This window comes from Diaporthe batatas (genome assembly GCF_019321695.1).
Source record: "Diaporthe batatas strain CRI 302-4 chromosome Unknown Contig00029, whole genome shotgun sequence".
NCBI lineage: Eukaryota > Fungi > Ascomycota > Sordariomycetes > Diaporthales > Diaporthaceae > Diaporthe > Diaporthe batatas.
This window is the reverse complement of record NW_025408576.1, coordinates 28,657-45,200: the sequence shown is the minus strand read 5'-3', so window position 1 is coordinate 45,200 and position 16,544 is coordinate 28,657. Positions and strand designations below refer to the sequence as shown.

General features: G+C 55.3%; 5 protein-coding genes across 5 annotated transcripts; 1 reads left to right on the top strand and 4 right to left on the bottom strand.

Moving 5' to 3' along the window:
* Positions 1 to 232: 232 nt before the first annotated feature.
* Positions 233 to 1,728, bottom strand: KVR01_013606 (uncharacterized protein; the record flags this gene model as incomplete). Its single annotated transcript, XM_044794008.1, has 2 exons — positions 233 to 1,411; positions 1,588 to 1,728. The coding sequence occupies 2 exons, from the start codon at positions 1,726 to 1,728 to the stop codon at positions 233 to 235; spliced, it is 1,320 nt and encodes a 439-aa protein (XP_044637381.1).
* A 1,994-nt stretch (positions 1,729 to 3,722) lies between these two features.
* KVR01_013615 (uncharacterized protein) lies at positions 3,723 to 5,224 on the bottom strand (the record flags this gene model as incomplete). Its single annotated transcript, XM_044791475.1, has 5 exons — positions 3,723 to 4,262; positions 4,391 to 4,684; positions 4,738 to 4,870; positions 4,992 to 5,043; positions 5,179 to 5,224. The coding sequence occupies 5 exons, from the start codon at positions 5,222 to 5,224 to the stop codon at positions 3,723 to 3,725; spliced, it is 1,065 nt and encodes a 354-aa protein (XP_044637390.1).
* Positions 5,225 to 5,660: 436 nt separating this feature from the next.
* On the top strand, positions 5,661 to 7,338 carry KVR01_013601 (uncharacterized protein; the record flags this gene model as incomplete). Its single annotated transcript, XM_044793913.1, has 2 exons — positions 5,661 to 6,300; positions 6,413 to 7,338. The coding sequence occupies exons 1-2, from the start codon at positions 5,799 to 5,801 to the stop codon at positions 7,336 to 7,338; spliced, it is 1,428 nt and encodes a 475-aa protein (XP_044637376.1). The 5' UTR covers positions 5,661 to 5,798.
* KVR01_013618 (uncharacterized protein) lies at positions 6,905 to 9,532 on the bottom strand. The gene is made up of 3 exons (XM_044792709.1): positions 8,379 to 9,532; positions 7,991 to 8,306; positions 6,905 to 7,889 (listed from the first exon to the last, which is right to left on the bottom strand). Exons 2-3 carry the CDS (start codon positions 8,178 to 8,180, stop codon positions 7,570 to 7,572), a joined length of 510 nt encoding a protein of 169 aa, XP_044637393.1. The 5' UTR covers positions 8,181 to 8,306; positions 8,379 to 9,532; the 3' UTR covers positions 6,905 to 7,569.
* A 1,638-nt stretch (positions 9,533 to 11,170) lies between these two features.
* KVR01_013599 (uncharacterized protein) lies at positions 11,171 to 16,320 on the bottom strand. Its single transcript, XM_044790119.1, has 2 exons — positions 14,768 to 16,320; positions 11,171 to 14,699 (listed from the first exon to the last, which is right to left on the bottom strand). The coding sequence occupies exons 1-2, from the start codon at positions 15,283 to 15,285 to the stop codon at positions 13,097 to 13,099; spliced, it is 2,121 nt and encodes a 706-aa protein (XP_044637374.1). The 5' UTR covers positions 15,286 to 16,320; the 3' UTR covers positions 11,171 to 13,096.
* Between the last annotated feature and the right edge of the window lie 224 nt (positions 16,321 to 16,544).

Sequence of the window (16,544 nt, the reverse complement as noted above, 5' to 3'; positions counted from 1 at the left end):
CGTATATTGTAGTGTCGTGAAGAGTACTCAAGATGGTCCCTCCCGACACATCATTCAGGGCCTGCGACTATGGACGATGAGTCCAATGGTGTTCTTCGACGACCAAGACACACATCATCATCATCCCCTCCAAAGATCCAGCATCCCGAGGTCTCCTCGAGATAGGGGCCATGCTCTTCGAGCTTCATGCGACCGATTCCGCATCGGTTGCAGTCCACCTGTAAATGGGCTACTACGATGTAGCCCGCAGGAGTTTCAGGCGATTGCTCATGAGCTCGCTGTCGAGGTCGTCCACGTCGAAATCGTCAAGGTGAGAGCCATCCTCTCGAAAATACATCCGGCCAAGCTCCGTCTGGAAGTCGGAATTGAGCAGGATGCAGAAGTTCAGGCGGGAAAAGTGGCGGCCATCTATGTGGGGGCTGGTTCCCGCCTCGCGCACCAAAGCACGCATATCGTCGACGAGGTTCTCGAGGTTCCTCATGGCCTTGCGCAGGCCGAAGCTGCTGCTCGTCACTTGGTAGTCACTGTAGCAATTGATCTGGCCACGCATGGACCCCGGGAAGCCCCGGAGGAACATCCTCTCGTCCGCCGTGGTCTGGCCCTCCCAGCCGGACGTGGGCGAGATCTCAAAGTAGGGCGCGTGGAAGCCGACGGACTTGAGACTGCTCAGTCGGCACCAGACGGAATCGCCGCGGAGGTGAATATAACGCCGATAGTAACTATGCCTCGTACCATAGTGAGGAATTGCAAGGTGCTGGACGCGGCATATGTCAGTCGTGCATCGTATTTCATCAGGTACATCAGCTTGAGGTATGATGGTCGGGGCATACGCCATTTCTTCCATGCAGACCCAGTCGGTGTCATAGTAGAAAGGCCGGATGCTGCCCAGGTTGCAATTCCCAAGCCTGGAGAATTCTGCCCCGTGCCTGTAGTGGAAGTCAAAGCTGGAGCTCAGCTTTGGGCAGCGCATGAGCTGAGTCCGAGCTTCTGAGCAGCTCGCGAACAGAGCGCGGATGTCACGAGTGAGGGCGGAGACTTGTTGGGAGGGTTTAAATGTCATGACCCAGCGACCTTCGTAGGACCAGGAAAGGAGCTCATGAATAGGTCTGGCGAGGGGGTGGTCGTGGCCGATCTTGTCAAAGTTTCTGTGCACCCTCCCGGATATGTCAGGGTATAACGGTCCGGATTCCAGCCTGATGTTCTTGCGCGTGAAACTGTAAATTCCAGCGGAAGGCTTGGCGTTGTGAGCGGCAGCCATCCAGATCATCGATCGAACCTCGAGTGGGAAGTCGTTGAATCGCTCGAAGACAACCTCGCCGTTGTCCGCGCCGGCTGGGTCATCGGTGGATGCAGGAGAACCCTCGACAGCTTCGGGCAGCTCATCCATATCGTCGCCTTGGCCGGTGCCCACCTACGACACGTTAGCTGCCAGTATAACAACTGCCTGCGAGTATTCTCCAGTGTCTCTATGAAGACGACCTATGGGTGGGGAGGTGAAGATAAGAGTAATGTGACGGTTAATATCCGCCAACACGCATCATGGAGCTCATGAGGTTTAATAATAGATGCCGTGGACAGTTTACTTACACCAACGGTGCTGTCATTCGAGTCTGCATCGTCAGGCGTCTTGTGCAAATCAGCAGCGTTGCCAGTTGGGTCGTTGGCCACATCTGGGAGCATGGGGTTATATTCAACTCCAGACGGAGGATCTGAGCCATATCGGAACATGGTGAAGAGACTTGATACTATGAAATACTGGAAGTCTCAAAGGGAAAGATAAGAAGTGATTCCGAGGGTTCCCGATGATGGGTTCACTGAGACCCAGATTGGAGTTGCAGTCAGGGCGATGCTAGAAAGGAGGGAAGAGTGAGCGAAACCCCATCCGATGTTAAGTGGTTGCTAGGGGCCGTCTGGGGGCCGTCTGCGCACATGGCAGGATACAGGTAAATGGTGAGCGCGTTCACACAATGCCTTGGAAGTAAACAAACGCCGATTTGATATCAAGGTACGATAAGAGGCATCAAAGCGTAGTACGTATCCATGTGCTGACGATAAGGTGAGTTCAGGCACAAGCCAAACGAGGGCCAAATAACAAGGCTGCACTATCATGAAGGCAGTCGTTTAGGCAGTCGTTTGGGGTCCGTACCATGCCTGTCCGATAGACAGAGGCAGCACTGTTGCCTGGCATTCCACTAAGGCCGAAGTCTGCACCCGTCAATATATGAACAGGTACCTATTCTATGGATGGTCCAGGACGAGCCCAGGAGTTCTTCATGATCTGTTGTGATGCGATGGTACTTTTGAGCCCATAATCAGCTTAATAGGTGATGTAGAAACAAGTGAGTCTGCCTACCTAGATAATATAGCCCTTGAGCCTTATCCTTCTCTTGACCACTGCCCAGGTGACCCTGTCAGAGTAACTTTGGCTTCAGGTCACTACACACACCCCAGTGTACTCTCTGCTATTGCCTGCATGGCATCAATAATGAACCTAGTCCTCTAGACATTGCAGTGGTCTCAGGGCAGCACTTTGAACACGCATGTAGCATGAGAGTGCGATTCAGTGCTCTTTAATCCAATCAGAAGTGGCACAGTGGCCCTGACATGTTCTCAGAACCCCGATTTTATTTGGGAGTTCTGGTCTAAGGTCCAGCAAGGTTGTGTTGCTACTCACGGTGCCATCCAATGATGTCCTTGTCTGGTCCATCCTGGGCGACAAAGAATTGTTTGGGCCCATATCCATGGTCAAGCCGTTTTACAGTGGCTTGCCTCTATCTATCTCTCTGCTCCACCATCTGTGTCTCTGTCACCACTGTGAGGGCTGAATGGAGTTGAACAACATATCTGGATAAAGTGCATCATTTCTCCATACCTAGATATAGGCTACACATACGGCTTCAACCACACTATATTTTTCCTTTACACTATATAACTATCTTTTAGTGTAGCTACTTATTTCTTCCCCAATAGTCTAAAACTTATATATAAAGTCTTTAACAACTTTATATATATCCTTATAGTTCTCTTAAAAAGAAACTTTAAATCCACTCTTTCCTTTATTTCTATTATATTTTTCTATATTATTAAAAACTTAATAGTTATTAATAATAAAAGTATAACTTAAAAAAAGATAAACTTATTATACTCTTTTTTATTTTTTATAAATTACTTTTAAAATTCTTTTAAAAGTTTTAATATTTTATTATGAAAATCTTAAAGGTAATATATTATAAATTTCTTTTTATTTTTAGTTCTTTTAAAGTTAATAATTATATATTTAAATAAAGAGTATAATATTGAATTTTATAAATTTATTTAATAAAGGTTTTATTAATATATATATATATATATTTAAAGGGATAATTTTTAATTAAACTTTTTAATATAATTTATTTATATAATAATTATTTTTAAAGACTTAATCTTATTATATAACTCTTTTATAATATTTTAATTAATATTATTATTAAAATAATATTCTTTAACTTTATTTATATATTATAAAGTTAAGATTATAAATACTTATTATATTATAACTATTATTATTAATATTATATTCTTTTTAAATATTAAGTTTTAAATACTTATTATTATATAAAGGTACTATATATATCCTTAAATATATATAAAATAAAAGTAAAACTATATAGGCTATATATGTAATAAAAGACACCTACTTCCAAGAATCACTCCATGTTATTCGGAACTACATATATACAACCCTATGTACTCACCCCATGTCTCCTCTCCCACTCCAAAATAGACCTAACAGTATCAACAACACTCTCCTCCAACCCGCGATACTCAATCCCTAAAACCCCCCGGCTCCGCGAATTATCGAACCCATACACATCCGCAGGGAAATCATCAACCACCCCCTCCCCCACGGGCGGCAGCTTCCCCTCCCTCTCCAGGGCCGGGAACCGGTCCCGGATGACATCCGCGAGCCTCTTGTTCGAAAAGTAACCCCCGACCACGTAGAACCTCCTCCCGCCCGCGTGGGGCCTCAGGATGGCCCGCACGTGCGCGAGCGCCACGTCGCGCACGTCGCACCACGTGAACACGGGCGCGGTGGGCTCGAGCCCGTGCCGCATCCGGCCCTGGACCAGGTCGCGGATGCGCTGGTTGGAGGTGTTGATCGACGCGAGGGTGGGGAGCTGGCGCTGGACGGGGCCGAAGGTGTAGGTGTTGTTTATGGTGGCGAGGTCAAAGCTTGGGTTCTGGGTGGCCACAAAGTCCCAGGCTGCCTTTTCGGCTAGGACCTGTGGGTTCGTGGGGCGTTAGGTTGTGGGTGGGCGAGAGTAAGTATTCTAGAAGGGGGGGGGGCTGGGAACTTTCCAAGCGCTGGTAGGAAGGAAGGGCAGAAGGGCTGGGACCGGGGCTTGCTCACCTTGCTCCCTGGATAGCCGAACTTGGGCTCGGCCAGGACCTGTTCCCAGGTGAAGGGGGCCCATTTGCTCTCGTCGTAGACCTTCTCGTGCTTCAGCGGGTTGATGATGGCCGCCGAGGACGAGGTGATGACGACGCGCTTCACGGACGGGGCATATGCCTTGATCGACTTGAGGATGCCTGTGGTCCCCTTGATGGCGGGATCGAGGAAGTCCTTGACCGGGTCTCCCACGTTGAAGTTGTAGGGAGACGCCGTGTGGATGACATAGTCGAACTTTGGCCCGGATTGGAAGACCTGAGAGAAGTGAGGATGACTCTTTTTCGCATGGACGGACTGCAGGAACACACATGGTCAAATGCCCCCTCCTGGGCGATATCCTCCACCACAGCAAAAGACACGTCAGACCGCAGGGCCTCGTCGATTGAGCCGACGATGGCCTCGCCCTTTGCGGTTGACCTTGCCGTCACGACCACTGAGAACCTGAGCCAAAAGAGTTTAGCAAAGGCCCGTCATGTCCCGGACTGTGATGGGCTGTTGAAGTCATGAGGGAGGCTGTGCCATGGATTCATGAGAGCATTGTCATAGAGGCGCGTATACTGACCCATGCGCAAGAAGTGTGTCGAGTACGTGTGAGGCGATGAATCCACTACCGCCTACAGCAGACCATGAAAGATTCGTCAGCCACATATGTATCACCAACTCAGCGAATGACCACACATATGCAGGTCTATAGGTCGCACACGCACTCGCGTGTGAGCTGACTGGCTGGCTGGCTGTTTAACACATACCCGTCAAAAGAACCTTTTCCTTGCTCAGGCTGTACTCCCCGGCCATCTCGACGATGTTTCGTTGCTCGTGTAACCAGACCAGGTGAGTAATAATCGATATTGATATCCCAGGTCTGCCCACAACTCAAAATTGAAAAGAGAAAACAAGAACCGAGGCTTTCAAATCTCCGGCCCGTGCCGGGTTAGACCTGCAGTCATCAAAGAAGAGCAGCCATAACTAATCCCCGAGGTCCCGGACCTCCGCCGCTGGGGGCGGCCCCAAAAGGAACCTTGGAACGGCGGTCGGACTCCGAGAGGGGGGAATTGCCAACGTCGGCACGGCACGCCACAGCCAATGGGCCAGCAGGAGGAGCAAATAGACGCACTGGCATGGAAGCATATCCGTGCCCCTCAGGGACCTATTTACCGAGCTAATTAATTCTATGTGATGGAAAGATGGATATCTGACAGAGCTCTCAGCTGTCAGCTCACAGCTCACAGCTCACAGACCCAACGACGCTTTCACCCAACAGACCTCACACACTCACTATTGCCTCACATATCCTTCTCCTCAACACGTGAATCTCTGCGCATCAAACGAACAAACCCCTCCCCCAACACACACACACACACACACAAACATGTCCCCCACGACCAACCCCCCTCACATCGCAATAATAGGCGCAGGCATAACAGGCCTAACCCTAGCAGCCGGCCTCGAGGCCCGCGGGGTCCCCTACACGGTCTACGAGCGCGCCCGCACGCGCGAGGCCATCGGCTCCGGCGGCGCGGGCATCGGCCTCAGCCCCAACGCGGAGCGGGCGCTCAACCTCCTGTCGCCCGCCGCCGCCGAGGCGTACGAGGGCGTCGCCAACCCCAACGGCGAGGACTACTTCCAGTGGGTCGACGGGCTGAGCCGCGAGGTCTACTACAGGCTGTTCGTGGGCGAGGGCAGGTTCCGCGGGTGCCGGCGGGCGGACCTGCTCGAGGAGGTGCTGGGGCGCCTCCCCGGGGGGCGGGTCGTGTTTGGGAAGGCCTTGAGGGAGGTGAGGGACGGGCGTGAAGGGGAGGGGGAGGGGGAGGGGGAGGGGGAGGGGGTGAGGCTCGTGTTTGAGGATGGGACGGAGGAGGCTGCTGATGCGGGTGGGTGATTTTGATATTATCCTATTATCCCCTTCCTCCTCCACTTACACGCAGGTGAGCGAGCAAGTACGACCTCACACATATATACTCACATCACACACCCCACAACCAGTAATCGGCTGCGACGGCATCCGCTCCCGCCTGCGCACCCTCCTCTTCGGCGCCGGGTCCGCAGCAACATACAGCAGGAAGTACTCGTTCCGCGCCCTGATCCCCATGGAGCAGGCCGCCGCCGCCCTCCCGCAGCACATGATCAACACGCGCTACATGTACAACGGCCCGGGCGCCCACGTGATAACCTACCCGGTGGCAAACAGCACCGTCCTCAACGCCCTCGTCGTCGTGTCCGACCCGAGCCCGGAGTGGCACCCGCCCGCGGGCACCAGGAACCCGCACGTCGGCGTCGCGACGGCCGAGGAGGCCCGCGCCGCGTTCGAGGGGTGGCACCCTGACATCCGGGCCGTCGTGGGGCTGCTGCCGCCGGCCGAGATGGACAAGTGGGCTATCTTCGACATGGTGGAGAACCCCGTGCCGCGGTATCACGGCGGGGGGTCAGAGACGGAGACAGAGGGGGCCAGGGGTGTGGGTGTTGGTGTTGGTGTTGGTGCTGGTGCCGGCAGGGTGACATGCCTCGCCGGCGACGCTGCGCACGCTTGCGGGCCGCACCTCGGCGCCGGGGCCGGGTTCGGCATCGAGGACGCGTACCTGCTGGCGGAGCTGTTGCTCACGGTAGTCCAGGAACAGGAGGGTGTTGTCGACGGCGTTGGCGCGGACGGCGGGAAGCCCTCGACCAAGACGACGCTCGGGCAGAGGCTGGCCGCCGCGTTCGGGGTCTACAGCGAGGTCCGTTACGACCGGACGCAGTGGCTGGTTCGGCACACGCGCGAGGCCGTCGACCTGTTCCAGTGGAAGGACCGGGACCTGTCTCGGAGCGCGGAGGGGTTTGGGAGGGAGATAACATGGCGGTTTCACGAGATATGGCACTATGATGTGGAGGAGATGGTGGAGGAGGCAAGAAGGAAGTTGGCGGAGGTGTGATTGCTACAAAAAGACATTTAGAAGTGTACTACTTAGTAGTATGGGTAGAATAGCAGACAACTACCAATATGGCATTAGAAATTTCGCTAGGAGGGGGTATTCGAGAAGGCCACGATGCCAACAGAAACAGGAACGGAACACTCTTTCCAACCATGACAGCCGAACCAAAAAAAGAAAGGGGTAAGTAACAAGAAGGAAGACGATGGAGAAGGCGGCTGGGTGATCACCCGCCTATTTCTTCGCACCACCACCCCCAAACAGCCCGCCAACATAACCCCCAGCCGCCTTGCCGCCGTCAACAATGCCCCCGCCGACCTTCTTGCCCCCCTCGGCGAGCGGGTTCACGACGCTCCCCGCCGGGCCGGGCGCATAGCTGCCGCTGTCGTCCTTGCCCTGGCGCTCGGCGCGGTTGATGCCCTCCCTGGAGAAGGCGTCGCCGACGGGCTGCAGCATTCCGTCCTGGCCCACCTGGCCCGCGACCAGGTTGTTGACGCCGTCCTGCAGCTTGTCGACCTGCTTGATGCCGGTGACCTTGGACTTGTCGAGCGTGTCTGTTGTTGCGCGTGTGTCAGTGTCAGTACGTGAGGGAAGAAGTAGTGGGAGTAGGAGTACTGATGGTGAGGGAGAGTATGTGATTACGACGGTGACTGACCCTTGGTGGTGTAGCTGGCCTTGTTGTCGCGCGTGAACCAGCGCAGGTAAAAGTCCTCGATCCAGGGCATCCACCGCTCGTACTGCTCGTTGTAGACCTGCTTGCCGTACTCGCCCCAGGTCTGCTTCTTCTTGTCCTCCTCGGAGAGCTGGGGGGCGCCGGCTGTTGCGTTCTGGATGTTGGCTGCCATGTTGGGTGTGTATGTTGGTCAAGATATCGTGGGAGACGTAGTGTATGTGTGTAGTAGGTTCTCAAGGTTACGCTGATCTGGCAGGGCCGCAGAGCAGATCCAGATGATATTCCTAGGTTTGTCTATCTGGAGGTGGACGGTCAGTTTTGGTTTCGATATTATATGCAGCCTGGTTGGACTTAAACGTCACATGCTTACAGTATCAGAGGTCCGGTGTAGTTGCAGAGTGTATGCCCAAAAGGGAGAAAGAGCAGAGGCAGATCCAAGGGTCCTCAGCCACGCCTTATAAGACAGGTAAGCCCGAGTGACAGCACTGCAGGCACGCATAGCATCATCGTGCACCGGGCCAGCTCCCTCTAGTCTCATGCCTGCCTGCCTGCTGGCATATGATACCTATGATATCAGATCTCAGGGCCTTGACCAGGGCAGGGCAGGGCAAGGCTCTAACAGTTTGCACACCCAGTACAAGCAGTCTACTGTTAACGACAACCAAGCAAGCAAAACTAACACAAGACTCCCTCACCTGCCCTGTTTTGCGGCCCTGTAAGTGATGTGAGCCAACGCAATACGCCATATGTACGGCCAGGCCTCTCGGTCATTGGTGCATCAGCCACACCTGGCTACGTCATACCCCTCACTCACCCATCCCTGTCCTTGACGTTTGACGCCACACTTGGGCAGGGGTGGATGGGTATCTGCTTTCCGTCTTCCCGCCCAGCCCAGCCCGGCCCAGCCATCATATCTCTACCCTAATGAATCGAGATGGCAGACGAGACGACACCAAGGCAGGATTGACGGCACGATGGACGACATGACGGATGATAAGGCATGAGCGCGCCACCGCCCACTAGGTTGAACTCTGTTCTCCTACCACGCTCGCTGGCACTGCCGCGCTGTATTTCTCCCAAGAGGCTGGGGGGCTGGGTTGGGTGAGTGAGTGAGTGAGTGACATCTGGTGTGAGTGTGTGGGTGAGTGAGTGAGTCTTCCCGTTTCATGTGCCCTTCCCTTTCAGCCATGAGATCAGCTGGGGCAGCTGGGCAGCTGGGGAAAGGGTCCAAAGGCAGGCTGCAGCACTAGATATGTATATGCGGTCCACTCACCACCGACGGTTAAGCCCACGGGGCATTTCAACTGTGGAGCTGCTGCCTCTTGCACCCCTGGTCAAGAGTGACGACATTTGTCTGAGTCTTCCCACCCTCCTCCAGCTCACATGTGTGGGTGGTCTCACCTCTGCATGCCTCAGGATCTAAATAGACAAGACAACAGGACCCTGGGCTCGGCTGCTGCGGGTGTACTCGTGGTGTTAGTGATGCATGTGGATGAATTCATCAGCCACAGGGTCTATCTAGTACTAGTACCAACTGACTGACCAGACATGAAGGCTGCGGAAACACTGCACGCCCGGGACGGGATTCATCAACCACAATCTAGAACATCCTCATGTCTGGGGTCAGCAAGGTGCAGAGTGCCACTGCCACTGGTTCCGACGGACAGGGCCTGCTGCAGACACGAACACACACCCCTTCCTACACAACACGCACCCACATGGACCAATTTCGCGGAACTCACCAAACAAATACAGCAGACAGGGGCAGACCAAGGTGAAACATACATATCAAGCGCAGATACCCCAGCCCAAGCCCAGGGTGCGCACACGGAGAGAGAGAGAGACCCCCAGTTTTCCAGCCATGGCAGGTTTCCACACACACTTTACAGTTCTATAGACCTGCATTGCATAGTACACGCACAAATGCAGGCTGGCTGGCGTACCCAGGTGCATTAGTAGATGAGTGCACGAACTAGTCACCCATGTACGCGGATAGATAGATACAAGATCTTCCGAGTCCCAGCCACAGGGGAAAAAAGATGACCAAGAAAAAAAAAAGAAAAAAAAAAGACACAACGGATCATCCCATCCCATCCCACACACCCTGCCCGAGAAAGACACCTTTCCCACGCGAGGGCCAGCCAACCAACCCCACATGCACCCATGCCCGCCGCCGTTGATCCCACCCCCCTCCCCCCGAACGTTACACCCGCCGCGATACTACTCCCGTGCCAACCCGGCCCCGAATCCCCATGCTCAAACAAAAGACAGCAAGCAGCAGGAGTGGCATCACATCAGCAACCGGAGCAAGCCCAGCTGACCCCATCCTCGCTGCCCCACGGCCTTCGCGGGAAACAGCGAGACCAGGCCAGACCAGGCCAGACCAGGCCAGATTAGACTACTACTGTACTTTAAAGCACAGCCTGAGTAGCTAACAGTCAGACAGTACAGTTTGTTACACGCAACACACGCATGCAATGCAATGCAAGACGACGCTGCTGCTGCTGCTGCTGCTGCTGTTGCTGCGCGTTGCTGCGTGTTGCTACATCCGCGATCGGCCACTCCATCCATACACCCACCCACTCCCACATAATGCAGACCCGCAGACGTGCAGACGTGCTGACTGACTGACTGAACTGACTGAACTGACTGACCACCGACACACACGCACCACTCACCAGCGTCCACAGACCGCCCGAGAGGAGTATCCCCCATATCCCATACTCCTGCCACTGGCAGTGTGTAGCATTGATCCCCCGTGTCCCCGGCAAGTCCCATATCCCCAGCCACAGGACAAGCAAGCCAAGGGGGCCCCAAGACGAGGAGGTACATGTACGGAGTATGCATGCAGCCCTAGAGGGCAGCCGACCTCTAGGTCAACGTTACTACACGACGCAGGGGGTGAGAGGGGGGGGGGAGACAACAACAAGAACAAAAACAAAAACAACTAAAAATACAAAGGCGCGCGCGGAAGAAGGGGGGACAACGACACATATGTACAATAACAATGCGACATCAAACCCCGCGACTCCCCTCCTGCTACCAATAGTATCTAATAACTGGGAGTCTCTAACTACCTACCTACCTAGCCCGTCGCCGCCTCTGCGTCTCCCCCCCCCCTTCCCCCTATCTCGAACCAACGAACCAGCCACATCTCCCTTCGCAAATGTGCCACATCTCCAACCTGGGCAGTTTCTCTCTAAAGGGTAGTATCAGTGGCTCATGTGTGTGTGTGTATGTCTCGGTTACCACCCGAACGAACGAGCCGGCAACGGGCAACGGCAGCGGCGCCGCCGCCGCCGCGGGTATCACGGCTGGCAGTACCTAGGTACGGACGGCCTGTTGTCTTTTTGTGCTCTATACATACCTACCTCTACTAGTACCTACAACACTCCCATCCAGGGTCTCCACGCAACGCGCGCACGCGCGGCAGAGCAGGCGGGTATCTAAAACCCGTGGACCCCCTAGCCCCGGTCGAGAGACATATCCCGTCCCTCCTCCTCCCTTCCCCACCTCCACCTCCCCGGTGATTATTCATACATAGTAGACGGAGAAGCCGCAACCGCCGCCGCCGCCGCCGCCGATAGGTACCTAGGTAGGTAGGGAGGCCAGGTGGGAGGCCAGCCCGGCCAGGCCAGGACAGGACGGAACCACACATCACTTGAGCAGCATCCCTCACCACATAATAGACGAGGTGGTGATTCATAAGTTCACCCTCACCAAGACATCCATTATTAATGCGGATAAATATCAAGATCCCATTGAAACGCTATGTAAGAATACGAGAAAATAGAGATAGGACAGCCCGGACCGCTGTGTGGGGGACCCATCTCACTTGACGGGAATAACGACCCCCCTTCCGTCCAACCTTAGGGTATCAATCCCGCCCGCCCGTCGAAAACGAGCCCCATCCCTGGGAGCCGCCCACAATACGATATCAAGGTCAAGCTCGGATAGTGCGGCCGAAAGAAGTGAAATACGTGAAGCCCAGGAGTAGAGATGATCACGCCCCCAATCCAATTGCCGATGGGCACCCGGGGTCAAGAGGCCGAGATGTGGCTCAGTTGTTGATGGACTGTGGCCCTAGCTCCCGGCTTGGAGATGGAGGCGGACGAAACAGAATGGTTGTTCAATCTAGCCTCCCAAATGCCATGTCCGACGGTGGCATCGTGTAGACTCGCCCCCCGTATTGTTGTTTGTCCTCGTGTCCTGTCCGCATGTCCAAGAGATAGCCCACGCCCGGGCGGCCTCTACAGAGGACCTCCAATGATGATGCAAAAGCCTTCCGTCATTCAAAGATGGTGGGGTATCATAGAAGCAGAGTACTTCCCGTCCCCATGGCCCGCCGTGTCACATTAATGTTCCCTCCCCACATATCCCCGTTTTGGGGAAGAGCAGGGAACCGCCGTCGCCCTCGTCCTTGCTCCTCAAATCACGTCGAGAAATGGTGGCGGGAAAAGTGGGAAAAGTGTTGGTTGATCAAGTAGACTTCCAAGGCAGGTCTTATCTAGGTCGAATCGGGTAGGTGTTGCTTATCCCCGTGGCTAGTAAGTAGCTGAAGTGGATTCGCAGTTGAGAAGCAGAGGTCAAGCCGGAAGAAAGAGGATGAGGTGGTCGAGGAAGGCACAAGGAGATGGTCAGGTAGCGGAGAGCGAGAGGAGGCAAGCAAAGGAACGCCACAGGTGACCAAAAAAAAAAAAAGACAAGACGGAAATCAATTGCAACGCTGATAGACATATCCAAAATAAATAAAGCAGGTATCCACAGCGCCAAACTAAGTCAAAACCGCCGACCTGGTATCACTGTTTCGTCAAGACCGCCCGGAAAAGAAAACCCAAAAAGAGAAAAGACACGGATGGTGAGCGAGTGTGTGCTGCCTTGTCGTATCCGGGGAGCAATGCAAGCCTCTCCCAATGCAAGTGTAAGGTTATCGTGACTGTCGTTGTAATATTCGAAAATGTGTCGTTCAGGTCATGAGCAGGGCATGGTTTGTAGTGCCGAGACATCGGGTCGGCGCAATATCGACATCGTAGAAATAGAACGAGCACACAGGTGGGTCGGTTATCCTCGTACAAATCAAGATCCTCCCTAGCATGCCGTTGCAGTAGAAGACGACTCGCTCGTGGCCACAGCAACAAGAGCCTCCAGCCTTCTCATGTTCTCAGGAGGGCTTGTCGCCTGGGGCGCGTACTGAGATTGCTGCTGTTCACGGGCAGGGAAACCGGAGAAAGCGTGCAGATTTGGGTGCGCAATGCGGTCGACATGCGGCCGTGACTCCAAGACCCTGTCTTCGTGGACGGTGACTGCTGGTCCGTTGTACCAGCCATGGCGCTTAGCTTCACGGTGTGTCGATATCAACGGGGCCGACATCGTATGGTGATGCCCTCGAGGGGGTCCAGTAGCAGAGGGAGCGGGTGGGGGGTGCACAACCTGCGGCTGGGCTTCAAAACGAACGGTAGGCTGATATGCCCGAGGGGGTTCTGCCCGGGATTGCATGGCCTGCTGGACCTCGCTCGCCCAGGCTCCAGCGCTGTCTCGCGGAGGGGTCGTGCTGTTGATCTCCAGACGGTTCAGCCCGCGATGAAGGCCCATCTCCCACTGTTGTGAGCCATGTCTCTCAACAGAGATGTTGGCAGACGGCAACAGAGTCGGCGGAGTGGTGCCCTCAGAGTCCACCATCATGGGAGAAGGAGCCCTCCTGACAGGTGAGGATGGTCGACGCGCGATGGGATCGAACGACTCGATACCAGGCAGGCGGATGCACTGCTGTGGAGGGCCGTTCTTGACAACGGCAGGCAGGGGCTCGGGAGGAGGGTCGAGCTGCGACGATGTGATGACCTGGCTGAGTCGACTCCCCGGGTTAGTGAAGTTGCTACTATCTGGGTGCCAGGTCCTCCTGCGCCATTCATCAGTAATGCTGTTGGTCGAGTCGCGACGCGACCACCCAGAGGTTGAGGTGGTGGGTGAGCCAAGCAAGCTGCCGCCCGGAGAACCAAGGGCGGCAGAGTTTGAAGCATTCTGAGAGCCAGGCCCAAAGAGGGGCCGACCAAGATTCCCAGTCCCATGAGGAGACTGGAAGGGGTTGACGCCAGAAGGCACACTAAGCCGCCGCTCGTGTGGGGTGCGAGACCCAGATGGGTACATGGCATGGCTGCGTGAGTATGTGGTGGCAGGTGAGCCAACACCGGAGCCCCATCTCGGGCTGTTCTGGCCGGTGGAGAAGGTTGCCGAGGTCGGTGTGCCAAAGTCACTGGGCGATGGCTGCCGGAACGGGAAATGGCCCGAACCAGCGCTGCGGTAGGAGTCGATCGATGTCATGGACAGCCTTTGGGCCTGGGGGTCTCCAGCCATGACGAGAGGAGGCGGGCGCCTTCCCGAGCGGATGTCGTCCCTCGAACTGAAAGTCGAGCCGATAGAGCTGATGCTAGTGATACTGGACGTCGACAGCGACTTGGAATGACCGCGAGCCGGTGCGCCAATGCTGCCAGCCGTCGAGGCCCTTGCTCTTCCGGTGCCCTGGCGCACCCGGTCAGTCCGTACCTGTCGCTGGAATCTCGTCCCAGTCGCCGCCAACGAGTCCATCGGGATGTCCTCGTTCACATGTACGGTCTGGGCGTGCTGTCGCAGGTTGTCCAGGCGGGAGAAACGCCTCGAGCAGTGGCATGTGAATGGGCGTTCGCCAGTATGTTTTCTGATTAGATGTGTTAGTATTCGCTGCATGTAACAAGGGCCCATCGCTACAACTGGGACCAATCGTACCTGATGTGCCTTGCCAAGTGCTCGCTCCTCGTGAAGCTCAGATTGCATGGCGGGTAGTCTGTGCACCAGAAGCGCTGTGATTTCTTCTTCTTGCTCGAGCGGCTTCCATCGGCGTTCACGCTGTCTTCGTCCTCCGACTCGGCACCTTCCTCACCACCTGGCGTGCCCTTATCCTCGGAGCCGTCAACGTCCATCTCTGCAGAGTCCCTTGATTTCTTGGGGTTGTGCGAGGTCTCCCTGGACGATCGCTTGCTCTCTGTGGCGTCCTCGGGCTTTATCTGAATGCCCTCGGGGAATGGCGACGACGGGAGAGGTTTTTGTTGGGCCATGACGCCGGCACCAAATGTGGCTCTCGTTGGGGTCGTCGCATCATCCATGGCGGTCTGTGTCGGCGGCGGCGGCAAGTGCGGGGCTGTACTGGGTCGGGGCGTCGTGGGTGACTTCACTTTGGAGTCGGCCTCGGCCATGTCGGGAGGCGGTAGTTGTGATGAGTTGACGGATCGAAAAGTCGCCGCCATCTTTGTAGTCGTTTGGGGGGGAAAGGGGCTGGTTGGAAGCGGTGCAGCTGAGAGGAGTCAAAGGGAGAACCGGAGGATTCCAAGGGAGGGTGATGCGGCGCTTAAGAAACCAGTAGCCTATGGTGAGGCTGAGTTGGGACGCCGCCAACAGTCGGTGCGTCCTGGTCCAGCAGGGAAGGGGAGGGACAGGGGTGATGCGGGGCCCTGCGGCGGGATGATGTTTGAGACTGATTGTTAAGCCTAGTGCCTAGACGGAAGTCTGACTAGAGAAGAGGAGAGGCAGGGAGGCCGGGTAGAGATAGGGACAGGGTGAGGAGAGCAAGACAGCGCCCAAGGATTATTGATGTTGATGTTTCATTGAGATCGAGCTGTCAACCTGGGACGGTGGGATTTTTTGCCCTTTTTTTTCTGTGATGATGGGTTGCCCTGTCTGAGAGGAAGCGAGAGAGGGGGTTGACAAGAGCGGATCCCGTGCACGCTCACTACGCGCCTCACAGCAAAAAAAAAATGGCGATCGAGGTCCACAACGCCGGCTGCCCCTGTTGCTGACGATGCGGTTTTCGGATTGCCAAAGTGGGGGATCGCGATACGCTCAGACCGGCCAGCTGGACAACACAGCAGCAGACCGCATGTGTTTCGCGGAGGAGGGTGGGATGGAGAGTGTGAGTGAGAGAGAGCGAGACAGTGAGAGAGGGCTCAGGAGAGAAGAGGGCTGTCAGCTGTCGTCGGATGTGGAGGCAGCAGAAGTCGTTCGTCCCCCAGGTTGGCTGTACGATGATGGGTGGCCGGGGAGGTGGAGTTGGCGATATCTCGGAGCCGAAAATAATACAATGGCGAGCAGAGGGAGGCTGCTGCGCTGGTCTGCGCTGGTGACAGACAGGGCAGGGTCGAGAAGGCGGGAAAAGGCGACGGAGTGGATTGATGAGAAAGAGGAACTGACGTTGCGCAGTCCGGATTGGGGCAAGGAGCAGAAGAAAAGGTGGCAGGGGAACCGGCCCTGTGGCAATGTTGCACCGACCAAAGCCGCCAGTTCCCTGCATGAAAATCCCCTAGGCTAAGAGGAAGATTGCTGGTGCCGGTCCAGGGCCAGCAAGAGGTGGAACGTCCCAGGTCCGTCCCTGACGCCCGGCTTGTCAAGTGAGTACCGTACCGTGGTAGAGGGGTGCCTGGGCATTCCGGGCTGCCTGGCTGCATGTACATGTACTGTTACATACAGACAGTACCTCCGGTGTCCGGCCTCGTCCGTCAGCCTCCCCGTC